The following is a 15,086-nucleotide window of genomic DNA, read 5'->3' as shown; positions in this document are numbered from 1 at the left end:
CAGGGCGTCAGCGGTTTCCCCGGGCCGGGGTGGGAGAGGCTGCCCCCGGCCTCCCCCCCGCCCCGCCCCGCCGGGCCGGCCCTGCCGCCAGCCGTCGCGGGGGAGCCAGCCGGGCCCTGCGGCGCGGCGTACTGGGGCTCACGGCCGCCGAATGACGGCCCCTGGGGTACGCCGGGCCGCTCTCCTCAGGCCCTCCGGGAGGCGTCGTCGTCTTCGGGCTGCGCTGGCTGCGGTTCCCGGTTTCGGAATGGCCGCGCTGCCGGGCTGCCCCGCAGCCCTGCGTGGGGCCCTGTGCGCGTTTCCCATCAGCCGGGGTAACAGTTCTCTCCTGGCCAGCTGGGTGTGCGAGCGGCTGGGAACGGGCGAGGAAAAATGTAAACTTCTGACAGTTTTACGGGTTCGTTCTGTGCTTATTCTGAGCAGTTGGAGCAATGGAGAGAAGGGTGTCAAAGGGCTGTGGTAGAAATCACAGAATCATAGAATTGGTTTGTGTTGGGAGGGTCCTTAAAGATCATCTAGTTCCAGCCCCCCTGCCATGGGCAGGGACACCTTCCACTAGACCAGGTTGCTCAAAGCCCCGTCCAACCTGGCCTTGGACACTTCCAGGGAGGGGGCAGCCACAGCTTCTCTGGGCAACCTGTTCCAGTGTCTCACCACTCTCACAGGAAATTTCTTCCTTATATCTAACCTAAATCTGCCCTCTGTCAGTTTGAAACCATTACCCCTCATCTTATCACTACAGTCCCTGATCAAGAGTCCCTCCCCATCTTTCCTGTAGCCCCCTTTAGGTACTGGAAGGCCGCTATAAGGTCTCCTCGGAGCCTTCTGTTCTCCAGGCTGAACAACCCCAACTCTCTCAGCCTGTCCTCACAGGGGAGGTGCTCCAGCCCCACCATCATCTTTGTGGCCCACACGGGCAGGTCCATGTCTTTCTTATGCTGGGGGCCCCAGAGCTGGGCACAGGACTGCAGGTGGGGTCTCACCAGAGCAGAGCAGAGGGTCAGAATCACCACCCCACTGTCATGCCCTGTTCAGACGAGAGAGACAAGTGACTTAGATTCATAAATCCCCAACGGAGTGGACAATGGTGAGACAAGTCTCTAAGTCCTGACATTTATTAACTTCGCACAATGTACTAATTGGATATACTATAATTGGCTAAGTATATAAAGAGTTATGGCAAGCAATACAGTATGCCTTGCATTACTTAATGGTAGTGAAGAAAAAGGGGAAAAAGGAAAGGAGGAAGATAGAATAGAGAAATAGAAATCACTGGTCTGGGTTCCTGCGTCGATCCCACCAGCAAGGGTTCAAGGAGGCATCCATCTTCTTCACTTCACTTCACTTCACTTCACTTCACTTCACTTCACTTCACTTCACTTCACTTCACTTCACTTCACTTCACTTCACTCTCCAACCCACCCCCTTCTTGTCCCCCCTCAATTTATACACACTTTCCTTGGGTCCGTCCCCTAGGTTGATCCACGTACCTATGTATCCCATGTACGGGGAGGGGTAAGGTGTTTCATGGGATGATGTAATTAGCATGATCTTGTTAATCTTCATTAGTATAATCAGGGTATTAACTTTAATATGCATTTTGTGCATAATGAAGCAAAGGTCATTCACTGGACAGATGGCCCTTGAAACTTGACCAGGTGCACCAGAGCAGAACTGTCCTGTCTCCACAGGGCTCCCCCCTCCAGCTGCATGCTGTGTTATTGGGGCAGCCTTATCAGCTTCGACCCCCACAGAATGCACCCTGTGACTGTTGTTTCATTATTTTTGGTCATCACCATTAAAGAGGAGGTGGTCAGAGACCTGCCACACCACTTGGATGCACACAAGTCTGTGGGACCGGATGGGTTACACCCAAGGGTGCTGAAAGAGTTGGCAGATCTGCTCGCCAAGCTGCTGTCCATGATCTACCTGAAGTCATGGCTAACTGGGGAGGTCCCACTGGACTGGAGGGTGGCAAATGTGACACCCATCTACAAGAGAGGCAGAAAGGAGGATCCGGGAAACTATAGACCTCTCAGTCTGACCTCAGTGCCAGGGAAGGTCATGGAGCAGATCATCTTGAGTGCCATCACAAGTCATATAATGGACAACCGGGGGATCAGGCCTAGTCAGCATGGGTTTATGAAAGACAGGTCCTGCCTGACAAACCTGATCTCCTTCTATGACAAGATGACCCAACTATTGGACGAGGGAAAAGCTGTGGATATTGTCTACCTGGGTTTTTGAAAAGCATTTGACACAGTTCCCCATAGAATTCTCATAGAAAAACTGACTGCTCATGGCCTGGATGAGCGAATGATCTGCTGGGTCAACCACTGGCTGGATGGACGGTCCCAGAGAGTGGTGGTCAGTGGAGCTAAATCCAGCTGGTGGCCGGTCACAAGTGGTGTTCCTCAGGGCTTGGTGTTGGGACCATTTCTGTTCAACATTTTTACTGATGATCTTGATAAGGACATAGAGTGTATCATCAGTAAGTTCACAGATGACACCACGTTAAGCAGGAGTGTCGATCTGCATGAAGATAGGGAGGCTCTACAGAGAGACTTGGATAGATTGGATCAGTGGGCCAACGTAAACAGGATGAGCTTCAACAAGGCCAAGTGCCAGGTCCTGCACTTGGGCCACAACAACCCCCTGCATGGCTACAGGCTTGGGGAGGTGTGGCTGGAGAGCTGTCTGGAAGAAAAGGGATCTCGGGGTTCTAATTGACAAGCAGCTGAACATGAGCCAGCAGTGTGCCCAGGTGGCCAAGAAAGCCAATGGCATCCTGGCTTGTATTAGAAATAGTGTGACCAGCAGAAGTAGGGAGGTGATAGTCCCCCTGTACTCTGCACTCGTGAGGCCACACCTGGAGTATTGGGTCCAGTTTTGGGCACCTCAATACGAGAGAGATCTCGAGGTGCTGGAGCGAGTGCAGAGGAGGGCAACGAAGCTGGTGAAGGGCCTGGAGAACAAATCCTATGAGGAGCGATTAAGGAGCTGGGACTGTTTAGTTTGAGGAAGAGAAGGCTGAGGGGAGACCTCATCACTCTCTACAACTACCTGAAAGGACATTGTAGAGAGGTTGGTGCTGGTCTCTTCTCACAAGTAATTAGAGACAGAACAAGAGGGAATGGCTTTAAACTGCAACAGGGGAGGTTTAGACTGGACATTAGGAAAAAATGTTTCCCAGAAAGAGTGGTCAGACAGTGGAACAGGCTGCCTAGGGAGGTGGTGGAGTCACCATCCCTGGATGTGTTTAAGGGTCGTTTAGATGAGATGCTGGGGGATATGGTGTAGGGGAGAACTTTGTAGAGTAGGGCTGATGGTTGGACTTGATGATCCCAAGGGTCTTTTCCAACCTGAATGATTCTGTAATTCTGTGAGTGTTTGAGACATTCCTTAGCTCAGAGGGCCTCTACTCCCCCCACTATCCTTTAGCTCTTTCTCAGGCTGTTTTTCTCAGTCTTCGTTTCTCACAGGCCTGTTTCTTTCAGGACCTGTTTTTACAAGTCATCTCTCACACCCATGAAATGTATTACATCAATATTCATATATAATTTTATGCTGTCAGGTGTCTAATGTTCAGTAACTCGATGTTTCTTTATTTTGGTGAGTAAAAAATACTGAAAACGCACCTGATGGCACCCGCAGGCTGGAGCCGGCGATCCGTGCGCCCACAACGGAGTGATGTTACCGCGCCCAAGCGCGGCCCCGCCGCGGCGCCGGCTCCTCCCCTGCCGCAGCACCGGGAGCTGGCGGCCGCAAACACCGCCCGCGTCCCTGTCCCCGCGGATGATTGATTGCGTCATACCCCGCGCCTACAGGTGACGAACCGACGCCAGCGCCGCGCGGCGCTCGACACTTACAGCCCGGCGCCGCGGGGGGGCGGCCCGGGCACTCCGCCGTCCCGCGGGGAGGCGCTGTCCGCCGCGGCGCCCCGCCCCGCCCCGCCCCGCGCGCCGCTCGTGACGCGTCCCGCCCGTGACGCGTTCCGCCCGCGCCGGCCCGGGCACGTGCGTGGGGAACGGGACCGGGTCGGGCCGGTCGCCGCCATGCCCAAGGCGCGGGCAGGGAAGCGGCCGCGGCAGGAGCGCCGGGAGGGCCGCGCTACGGGTGAGTGCGGGCCGCGTTGAGCGGCGGAACGGAGACTGGGGCCGGGCCTGCCTCCCGGGCGCGGCCCGCGCTCTCCCGGGGTTGGGGCACGCCTCGGTGCTGGGAGCGGCGGCCCGGGTGAGGGCAGGTCCCGGCGGGGAGCGCGGTTTGAGCCGGGAGAAGCGCGAATGCCGGCGGCAGAGGAAGGCCGCAGTGCTAGTCCGCGGCGTGCTCTCGCTGCTGTTGTAACGCCGCGCTCTCTGCCCTAGGCATCCTCTTCAACACCGGGGCCGGCCAGCACATCTTGAAGAACCCCCTCGTCGTCAACAGCATCGTGGAGAAGGTGGTTGGCGGAGCGGGGAGCGCCGCTGGGGAGGCGGCGGGCGGCGGCGGCTGAGCGGGAGCGGCGGCGGGGCCCTGCGCCGCAGCATCGGCCCCGCTGCACCTGGCAGAGCTGGCTGAAAGTTCTCTGGGAAAGCGTGCCCCCATGCACGGTCCTCTTTCTTGACTGTCGCCGTTCTCTGGTTGAGGAGGGACCTTCCTTCCTTCTGTAGAGCAGTTACTGCCTTGATGTTGTTTTTTTTTCTTTTTTAAGAATGTGGCCGCTTGCCTATTTTTCAATACTTGGCCAAATATCTTTCATAAATTAGCTTTAAGACATCCCTGATCTCAGCATTTCCCTCTCATCCCTTTCTAAGCGGCAGTCACATGCCTCTGCTGGCTGATTTCAGCTTTTTACTGAGGTGCACATACGTTTTGCTTTAAAATTAATTAATTAAAATTAATTTAAATTAACTTAAAATTGGTTCTAGAAAAATAACCATTTGTTCTTAGGCTGCCCTGCGACGCACAGATGTCATTCTGGAAGTAGGCCCGGGAACTGGTAACCTGACAGTAAAGATGTTAGAGAAAGTAAAAAAAGTAAGTGCACGTTTCCCCTGCAGCTTCCCAAGCTCTATCCACATTGTGGCTTAGGCTAAAGCTAACAGAAGGATCTTCATCTGCTTGATTCCAGTAAGCAGAATTACTCTGTGCATATTTTTCTTAACATTTTCATAATTCCAATGAGTTTTTAGCTGTTTGTGTAAATCTTGTGTGGTTTTGTCAAGCTATATTGCTGTTATCCATTTATATGGTAAAGCTTGCATGTTTTGGAGGAGGAAGGAAGGTGCATAGCCTAATGGGGAATTTTTAAGAGTTATTTAAATCTGTAGCAATAGAGATGGGTTTTTTATAATTGAAATTATAATCTCAGTTAGGAGAAGTTGTACAAAATTGCAAATATATATTTTGTTTTCAGGTTATTGCTTGTGAAATTGACCCTAGACTTGTTGGTGAGCTTCAGAAGAGAGTCCAGGGCACGTGAGTATCAACTGCGGAAATTGCAAGCGCTTAAAGCAGTGGAGCCATTTTGGCGAAAACTTGGGCAACATGCTTCTCTGAGGATAACCACAGAGTATTTTCCCCCAGGTGTCTGGCAAACAAACTGGAAATCAAGGTTGGAGATATCTTGAAAACAGACTTACCATTCTTTGATGCGTGTGTGGCTAACTTGCCTTACCAGGTATGGGCTAAACAGCATGGCAAAAACCTTTTTCTTTTTAAATTATAATTGCCCAGAAATCTTACTAACACTAGTACTCTTTTCCTCAGATTTCTTCACCTTTTGTTTTCAAGTTGTTGCTTCATAGACCTTTTTTCAGGTATGTGGAAGAACAGAGCTCTGTATGACCTGATAGAAAAAAAAAATAGTTTTAAAAATATTCCCAAACCAGTTTTTTTTTAGTTCTTAAAATATCAGTTTGATGGATCAGAGCCAGACCAAAATTTTTCTGTAATCTGAAACCTGCCAGAGCCTGGAAATTAGTTTATGTCAATCTATTAAGCATGAGAAGAAAGTTTAGTCTTGGCATCAGTGAGTGTCCAGCTGATGAAAAAAGGAGTTGCACCTCTTCACACTCGTTTTATAACGTAATGGTTATTCCAGGGATAAGTAGGGCATCATAGCATTTCAAATGCCTTCCTACCTGAGAAAGGAATGGTGGCAAGGGTAGGATCGAAGCCAAGGCGATTCCTGTTGTCCGGTCTAAAAATATTAACTGCCCAGGTACTTCTGCGTGGTGTTCAGTATGTCAGCAGTTCTTTATTTCTGTCACTGAAGTGCTAATGTTAGTGACCTTACTGGTCAGTTTTTGGAGCTAGAGAGTTTGGATTTGAAGGACGACTCATAGAATTACTCAAAATGATTTGTTAGGCACCTAACTCAGACTAGCTTCTGTCTCTTTGATCCTGATCCAGTTAGCAGTGTAAAGAATCAAATTCTGTTGTAGCTTTAAGGAGATTTAGATGGTTTCACCGAGTTTTGTGGGGTTTTTTTTTGTAACAACACTCCGAGCTAATTAAGGCAGAGTTTGTTTATGACAAACATAGTTTCTGAGCACTGAGGCAAATCCTGTGTTTTCCAAGTGTGTTGGTTGGCTTTTGATGTAAAAATTGATTACTTAGAATTCATTTTCTCATTTCTGTTTTTCTCAGGTGTGCAATACTTATGTTTCAAAGGGAATTTGCACTTCGTCTGGTTGCAAAACCAGGAACTAAACTATACTGCAGGCTCTCTATTAATACTCAGTTACTAGCTCGAGTCGACCATCTGATGAAGGTATGTTATTCTGCGTTAGCTGACAGAGCTATCAAAGATAGAAGAATGTTTCTAGGAATGTGAGGATTTGCTGCTTACTCATACAGCTGCCTGACTTCTGATTAACAGGTTGGAAAGAACAACTTCAGGCCTCCTCCCAAAGTTGAATCCAGTGTTGTCAGAATAGAGCCAAAGAACCCACCACCACCTATCAACTTTCAGGTGAGCATCATATACGCTAATAACAATGTAACATACTAGCAATAATGCCTAATTTCATTTTTCTTTTCACTTATTACTCAGTTCTGTGTGCTGTTTTCACTCGTAAGTACCAGCTATTCATTGGCATTTACGTAATTCCAAAGTACTTACCCCTTAATTGATCCACCTTGTGTTAGGACGTTACCTGAATGTGCCACCATCAGTTGGGGTGCAGCTTTGCTTGCAGTATTTGTGACAAGACAGAGGTACCATCTCCAATCTCAGTGGGAGAGTTGCTAGTAATAACGTCCTTTTCATCATGGTTTATATCGCCCAGAGGCTGTTCTGGCTGATGACTTTTTGGGTTATGATTAAAGGATTATCTATGAGAAGCCTTATTTTCAAATGAGTGTGTATCATCTCAGAAGACAGATGTTACAGAATAGTATTCTTAATTTTTAAACCACTTTGATCTTCAAGACCCTTTCAGCCTTGCCCAAGGTTAGCTGGATTTTCTTCAAGTGCCTGCCTTCTCAGCACATAAGATCTGTACAGTAGTGTCTAGGCAGGAAAAAGAACAATTCAAAGGTTTTTGTGGGTGAAGTATTTTCTCCTCCATTTGTATTGCTTTGTCCAAGAGGGGACTGGTTTTGTATTGTTGAGAAAGGTATTTTCCTGACACATTTTTCTTTGTGTTCAATATTGTGAAATTGTCAGTAGTGATTGTTCTTGTTCATAGTAGCTGTGTGTGTTCCTTTCTGTAAATTCTCAAATTTTTCATTTCAGGAGTGGGATGGTCTGGTAAGGATAGCCTTTGTTAGGAAAAACAAGACACTCTCTGCAGCATTTAAGTAAGTAACTTCTATTAAAGGTAATATTTTCCAAGTTTGAGAGTTAGCCATTTCTTTTGTGCAAATGCGTAGCAGTGTTACATGCATGCCAGCACAGTCTGGGATAAACGATGATGGAAGATTTACGCTGAGGTCACAAGTTTTTTCTTTTAGAAGAAAACTAGACAATTGTTTAAAAAGAACAGCTCTGTGTAGATGTTAAGTTTCTTATAGTAAAGGTGAACAAGCAGTCCAGTCAAAAAAATGAGTGAAAGCTCAGTCTTCATTCTAAACTTGTATTTCTTTCAGGTCAAGTGCTGTAGAGCAGTTGCTGGACCATAATTACCGAATTCATTGTTCCTTACATAATACAGTAAGTTCATTTTTAATATACTAAATTCTGTTTCTGTGTATTGACCTGCATACTGACTTTCTTCTAAGAGTAAAAAATCAACATAGAAAAGCTTAACATGTTAAAGTTTTTCTGAGAGAGTTTGAGGGAGGAAGGAACTTCCCTCTTAGAGAAAATTTTAAAAGCGTCACTAAATTACAGTGAAAAACCTGAAAGCTGAGTATATTAGTAATATATTGGCAGTACGTGTCTCAAGGACTTCTACTAGAACATCTGACAATCTAGTAAGAAAACTTGTGTCTGCTTAGCAATGCTCTTGTGATTCATTTACAGTGAATGAGCTCAGGTACAAAGATTCAGATGCAAGAATAGAAGAATACAGTAATCCATACAAGAAAAAAAGACAACTTACTTTATGTGAAACAAGAACTATTCTAAAAGCAGGAAAAGAATAAATGATTTAAATGAACCTTTCTCTATGCTATGAATAGAAAATTAATTTGTATCTTATTTCTATTGACAGGAAATACCTGAAAACTTCAGAATTGCAGAGAAAATACAGACAGTCCTAAAAAATACAGGTTACTCTGAAAAACGAGCCCGTTCAATGGATATAGATGATTTCATTAGGTAATTTTTTTCTCTTTATCTTCCTTTAAGCTTTTCATATTCTATCTGCATCTGTACAGCACAAATTAATACTGGGTTACACAGGAATAGTACTAACTGTTTTCCTCTCAAAAGCAGGCACTCCTTGCTTCTAGTCCTGAACATGAACAAACACTTAAACTCTTTATATTTTAACTGCTGCTTACAATATTGAGAAACAACTAGCTAAAGATCCCTATTTCTGGTATTTGTGTACTAGACCCTTCTATCTCTCCTCTAAAAATGGCTTTAGTAATCAAATTGGTTATTGTAATTTCCCTCGAGATTTATACAGCCCTTCTTTGTCTTGAGGATTAGACTGTAGTCTATAGCATGATTTGGGAATTTGAGTAATTAACTACTCTATTCTGCTCTTGGTCAGTTAATTTGAGTGGCAACATGAATTCTCTCCCAATTTAAGATAAAAATTCCTAGCTGTTTGTCAGTGTGACAATTTATACAGTTACAGCTTTTTACAGAAATGTAGTAAACCTGGTAGGATGCAATGTAACTAACTGTGCTGAAAATACAGCTGCATCTCTAAAATGGCAAATTTGCTAACTTCTACTTTAAGATCTGTAACAATTCTTTATGGCAGTTGAACAGTGATGGCTGCTTTCATGCTATTTTCCTATGTTCTTTGCCAGCCAGCATGTCTCAGAAATGCCTTAAGCTGAAGTATAAATTAGTAGAAATTGTAACACAAATATTTCACTCTTTCAGACTGCTGCACGGCTTCAATTCAGAAGGCATCCATTTCTCATAGATTCTACTAGAAGAATGAAAGGTGTTCTGTATTTTGTCACCAAAGTCTTACCTAAGCCAGAGTGGCTGCAATGGGACAAGTTCTCACAAAAGCAATGAGCAGAATGCAGCATACGCACTCTGGTTCTTACTGAAACCTTACATGCAATTTTATCACAGATAGTAGGCAAGAAGCTGCTGCTCTGTATTTTAAGAGTGATAAATTCTTTCACAACTCAAGTGCCGGACTTCCACATGTCAGCGTATTTTTAAATATATCCAATAACTTGATGTGGCCATAATTGAAATCTGTGTTCTCTGATCATAGACTCCACCTCAGTATATTCTTATACATATATTCAGTACAACCCAGGAGTTAGATCTGGGCAACAAAAGTTGTAGTCATTCCATTTGTCTGGGATTTTTTGTTTGTTTGAAAGAGTATTTAAATGCTTTTGATTTGAATTGCCTGTCTCTTCCATTTGTCCTCTGGTAGCTACCCGCATTCCATGTCTGTTAGTAATCTGCTGCTCTTGGAGAAATCCCAGTAACCGTTTCTCAGAAACAAGAGCACTTATCTTGAGGGCTTGGTATAACATAAAAAAACACTGAAGCACCTGAAACTACCAGTGTAATCTCCTTTACCTGCTCCTTACTGTCATCAAACCACTGAGGGAACCAGCAGAAAATTCCCAAAGGGCCACTCCTCATAAGCAGAGACAGTTTCTGTCAACTGTAAATTCAGGCAGCTGTTTTTACAAGAAAACTACGTCACCCTTCAAGGCAAGGATGAATTTCAGCATAGATCAAAGCTTTCAGTGAGTTTTAGAGCACTGCATGCCTGTGTCCTGACAGACTTACTGAAGTGTCTTAATATAGTTTGGATTATGTATGTTTGTTACTAAGGACAAGGCAGAGTTTTCCCAAGGAGGTTTGCATTAACTCTGCCTAGCAGCTGTCAAAAGAAAAATCCACTTTGGTCTGTTTTCTGATTCAGGAAAACAGTAACTATTAACTCTGTAGCATCATGTAGGGGTGAAAGCATGACTCTGTATTAACTACCGTAAGTCGTTTTTTCATGTATAGCATATTTCTTTCGGTAAGACCACAGTAAATGGAGACGATGGCAAATAAGAAAAAACAACTTCTCTGTAACTTCATTTTATACGTATCCAATGTCAATTCTTCTAAGAGTCATTGATTTATAAGCATGTACAGAAATATGCACTTGAATTTGCAGGCATTCTGAGAGGTTGTTTGAAAAACTGGATTGCTCAGTTATTTTGTAATTTAATGATTCCAGTCCTGCTTCACTGTATATAGAACCAATTTATGAGTGAGGTGAGTAGCCACAGCAATATGCTCAGACTAATACAGAAGGAACAAGTGCTGGAGTTCTGTGTCACACTTCCTCAATGCTTTTGTTTTACCAGATGGGAATCAGGAGAAGCTTGTCTTGAGTCCTGTTCAAGTAATTCCAGTCCATCACAACAATGAGCTACAGGAATTCCAGTGCTGTAGCCAGCTGTAGCAGTTTATTTTGATTCTCACTCCTTCACTATCTGTAGACCTGACCTTTAGAGGGGTCTCTGTCATAAAGACTCTTTGAACAGTCCCCCCACAGTAGACACTATTTCAGTTTGCATCTGCTACCTGACAGACACATCATTTACAAGGCTTAGTAAAAAGCTGCTGAAATACTAATGCTTCTGTCCTCTCTGGCACCCGCTGTAAACCACAGCCTGGTTGTTGCTCTAGGCTTTTATGTAGGAAGAGTAGGAAAGCCACTGTTTCTCATGTAGGATGTCTCAGTCATCAGAGGCGTTTTAGAAAGAAAGATTTCTCTAGAGCAGCTTCAGAGAAATCCTCTGGTATTCTACACTAACCTGTACTACCACCTGCTAACAAAAGCTGCTGTGCTCTGTTTCATTCATTTTTTCTTTTAACTGTGACGGATGACAGTCTGGAACAAAGGCTCAGAAAGATGTCACGTTTCTTTAAAGACCTGCTGCAAAACTGAAGTCAGGACAAGTGCTCTGGGGAACTTCTTCCTACGTGACAAATTTGTATGTAAGAGTTAGCTCCAGAAGTAAATACTCATTTGGAAAACAGGAACCTTTTCAAAAGCGTAACTCTGGTGTGCTTACAAAGTGAAACCCTTCCCAAAGCACAACAGAGCTTTCACAGACATAAGTTCTCATCTGTAATTCATTTAATAGCTTTATTTATTAAACACATTATGTAAAATCTACATTGTTGTTTCAGTTTTCATGTTTACACACAGGAGGATTTTTATTTTTAACCATGATGCGACAACAGCTTCCCATAGCCTACCTTCCTATGGGAGAAACAAACATTAAACACTACAAGAATTCTGGGCTCATTTAACTCTCTTTTCATTGCCTTCCCTTTATTTCCCTCCAGGCCTGGCACAAACAAACAGGCTTGTATTCTAAAAGTAATTTTTGAACAGTTCCAAGGGAAAGTCTGCTGATAGGAACTCCTGGAAACAGGGAGAACTCCTAGAGAGGTCTACAGTTCTTCATTTGACAGTAAGTTCTTACATGAAAGGTCAATCTTTTCTGGATACTGACTTGTAAAAATAACTTGAGTGCCACCACCTAAAAAGTGCTGATATACGTGGCACCATTTGTGAGAATTCAGGTATTTCTGGGATTTCTATTAATGTTAGGTAGAAGTATTGTGCAAAATCCTCAAATGATGCAATTTCACCCACTTTTCAGGTGCTGGCACTGTACAAAGGGAAAAATAGGTATTAGCTACTTTTTTTTTAAAGCAACAGAGCTACTCAAACTACCTGCAAACTACTGTTAATGTACATGTAAGTGTGTCATGCATCAAAAGCCAAGTTTTAACAGTATATGAAAAGCCAATACATATGTATTTAGCTGTATCCCCAAACTTTGACAGTTATCCTATACATATGCAGAGGTCAGATCGTACCTTTACTCTGACAGCATTATCACACCATACCACATACTGTATATCTGCATTATCCTAAGATACAATTCTCCTCAGTACTTAAACATTACCCTTTATTATACATCAACTAATCTGTATTTTTTGGTTTTTTTGTTTTTTTTTTTTTTTTTATTACAGAGAAAATGTTAAAATTATATAACCATTCCTCATGGTAGTCAAATAAATCTAGATAAGGAGGATGCAATGTCCAGCTGTTTGTCCATTCTTAACAGCTCTTGCAATTCCTGTTCAAATGATATGGCACATCCTTGTGAGATGAAACTAGCCACCAAAAATGAAGTCTCAACACATTAAAAATGTACACGTACTAAAAGTAATTTATACTGACAAATAAGGAATGTTGTTTATTAACGCTGTGCTTCAGAAAGAGGATGTTTAGGGTTACGTAGCCTTCATCAAGGCACAGAATGGGAAGAGGTAAGCACAGCTGTCTGTAGAGGAGAAGTTATGTACAACCACTAGTGAGGTGTGCATGCACGCAAACACAATTTAAAACAGCACGGCTGGTCTTTGTAATAAAAACTGAACAGAGTCAAAAGGAAATACTGTGACCTTTTAATGGCCACAGTTTTACTTCATTATGGAAAACATGGCAACTATTGCCAAACCTGCATGGTTGTGCTGTCTGGTCTAGAAGCATTTTGTAGACATCATAGGAGCATTTCACACAAAACTGAAAATGCCATTCAGGAATAAGAAACAGGACATTTCCACAGACATTTCTAACATTTTTACACTTTCAAGTAGTTGAGTTCTTACGGCCACTGGGTTTTGTAACAAATGTGTGCTACAGCAGTATGGGTTCATGGATTCCTTTAGCAGCAAAGACCCATTTCAAAGGGCACGTGGTCTTTTCGGGTTGATCTGTTTACTGGCCTGTTCCTCCTCTTGTAGAGCTGCCCGGAAAGACTTCACTTTATCTTTAATGAAAAAGAGAGAATGAGTGCTGATATGCCTGTCTGTGCTCAACACAGATCTTGAAACTGAGCCCTGATGCTCCACATCCCAGCCCTAACGCACAATGAACAAAAATAGCTGACACTAGAAACTACAGAGGATAGAAATAAGCTTAAATTCAATACTCACCATACAAACAAGTTGCTTAGCAACTTAGTCCCTTCTCAGATGCTGCCCCTGTCTCTAGGCAGGGTAGGTTTGGAAACTGCACAATTGCATTCCCAGCATGTAACCTGTTCACACTTCAATTCTGCTTCTAACTTACAGAGTATAGGGAGATACACACCACATATATCCTTTTCCTTTCCAGTGCCTTCCAAACAATTTTGTATGTACACTAAATACAATCCTTAGAGGCAATCAGTCACTTCTGTACATTCTAAAACCCGCAGAGTAAATTCTACTCGCCCCTGTTTCTCTATGAATATGAAAAGCATTTGTGATTAAATTTTGTAAGTTACTCACTATAAATAGATAAATGCATCATTCATTTGGTTTTATCATAACTACACTAAGAATGGGAGAAGCCTGAGAAAGGAAGTGTGGCATCCTTTCATTTTTCTATTCCTCTCCATTCCCCGGTAGTATGCCCAAGAATGGGAAGAAAGAAACCAAAATGGCAGCATGAAGATGTCACTCCCAGAGTGACAGGAATAAAAGCTGAAATATTCAGTGACCATTACGTGCCATGAGCAGAACACAGAAGGTGCTGGGAGAAAGAATTTTTGACTTAACAGTTTTTCCCTCCTGTAAAACTATACATGTCTCATGCTGCCTGTAAAGATGCAAGGATCTCTTAAATAGCCTTTACCTCCAGTACCTTGTTTCAAAAGCAGTATCTAGGAAGTTTTCAAAGAACCGGGTTTCACCTAAAATGTGTTTTTTCACTGCTGGTGTCTCAGATTGTATTGTTCTGAAGAGGAAGCAATCATTCATAAAAAGCAAAGGAATGTACCTTCAATTCTTTGCTAAAATATACTGGTGCCATGCATGTTTACAAGGCAAGCAGGCCACATCTGATTTACTTAATGTATTCTAACTTACAGCAGGTACATAGACAATAAAAAGTAAGATTTTATCTTAAGAATCTTCCAACACAGATGAAAAACACCCCACCCCTCAGCCCCCAACCCCACACTTGAATTTTTACCAGTATAGCATGTCTACCTGGAGTCCAAATAGTTACAGAAACTAAAATGAAAAATTCATCTCCATGCGGTACCAAGCTGACACTGATTTTACTAGAGAGGTGGAGGAGTCAAATTTGGCCACTAAGAATTATCTGCAGTTTGTTTTTCAACAAAGAGAGGCTGACAAAATTCAGACAGAAAGGCTGCTGAAGAAAAAACTAAGCTACCAACCAAGCTACTCGGAGCTCAATGCCACTCTTAAGCACAGTCAAAAATAGCAGTAGGCTCCCTGCTACACTACAGAATGCAACAAAGCAAGAACTCAGAGGTCCTGTTACTTTCTCCTCATTGCATTGTCTTCTTTTTTTGTATAGATTCTTTAGATTTTCTTTTTCCCTCCTTTATTGTTTCAGAGCAAAGGAAAACAAAAGGAAAATTGCAGGATAGAGTTTATGCTTCCTGGCGGTAAAGAAGAGGTTCTTCCTGTA

At 43.6% G+C, this 15,086-nt stretch overlaps 2 protein-coding genes across 8 annotated transcripts in view; one reads left to right on the top strand and one right to left on the bottom strand.

Annotated features, from left to right (window-relative positions):
* The first annotated feature begins 4,000 nt into the window (after positions 1–4,000).
* Positions 4,001–11,759, top strand: DIMT1 (DIM1 rRNA methyltransferase and ribosome maturation factor). 3 transcript variants are annotated; one of them, XR_012627250.1, is made up of 13 exons: positions 4,001–4,116; positions 4,365–4,438; positions 4,930–5,016; positions 5,396–5,457; positions 5,566–5,659; positions 5,749–5,798; positions 6,631–6,754; positions 6,863–6,955; positions 7,721–7,785; positions 8,074–8,137; positions 8,640–8,746; positions 9,488–10,849; positions 10,942–11,759. XR_012627250.1 is itself a non-coding variant. In XM_074857197.1 (12 exons), exons 1-12 carry the CDS (start codon positions 4,056–4,058, stop codon positions 9,528–9,530), a joined length of 924 nt encoding a protein of 307 aa, XP_074713298.1. In that variant the 5' UTR covers positions 4,001–4,055; the 3' UTR covers positions 9,531–11,759. The 3 variants fall into 3 exon arrangements, 2 of the variants coding, with proteins under 2 accessions (XP_074713298.1, XP_074713301.1); XM_074857197.1 differs by having other exon boundaries at positions 9,488–11,759; XM_074857200.1 differs by lacking the exons at positions 4,001–4,116; positions 4,365–4,438 and adding an exon at positions 4,450–4,838 and having other exon boundaries at positions 9,488–11,759.
* The window catches only part of KIF2A (kinesin family member 2A), a 58,362-nt gene continuing 54,978 nt past the window's right edge, over positions 11,703–15,086 (bottom strand). For all 5 annotated transcript variants that reach the window (XM_074857192.1, XM_074857193.1, XM_074857194.1 and 2 more), the window contains one exon: positions 11,703–13,431. In XM_074857192.1, the coding sequence (XP_074713293.1) occupies positions 13,346–13,431 (86 nt within the window). In that variant the 3' untranslated portion in view covers positions 11,703–13,345. The remainder of the gene's footprint in view (positions 13,432–15,086) is intronic.

Source organism: Strix uralensis, chromosome Z, assembly GCF_047716275.1.
Source record: "Strix uralensis isolate ZFMK-TIS-50842 chromosome Z, bStrUra1, whole genome shotgun sequence".
In the NCBI taxonomy this organism is placed as follows: Eukaryota; Metazoa; Chordata; class Aves; order Strigiformes; family Strigidae; genus Strix; species Strix uralensis.
This window is presented reverse-complemented; position numbering and strand designations above follow the sequence as displayed.

What these genes read in the sequence shown, in the direction of transcription:
- DIMT1 (XM_074857197.1), top strand. Translation starts at nt 4,056, where the DNA reads ATGCCCAAGGCGCGGGCAGGGAAGCGGCCGCGGCAGGAGCGCCGGGAG. An exon ending in ACACTCTCTGCAGCATTTAA is followed by an intron (nt 7,786 to 8,073) that starts GTAAGTAACTTC and finishes TATTTCTTTCAG; the next exon opens with GTCAAGTGCTGTAGAGCAGT. An exon ending in GATATAGATGATTTCATTAG is followed by an intron (nt 8,747 to 9,487) that starts GTAATTTTTTTC and finishes TCACTCTTTCAG; the next exon opens with ACTGCTGCACGGCTTCAATT.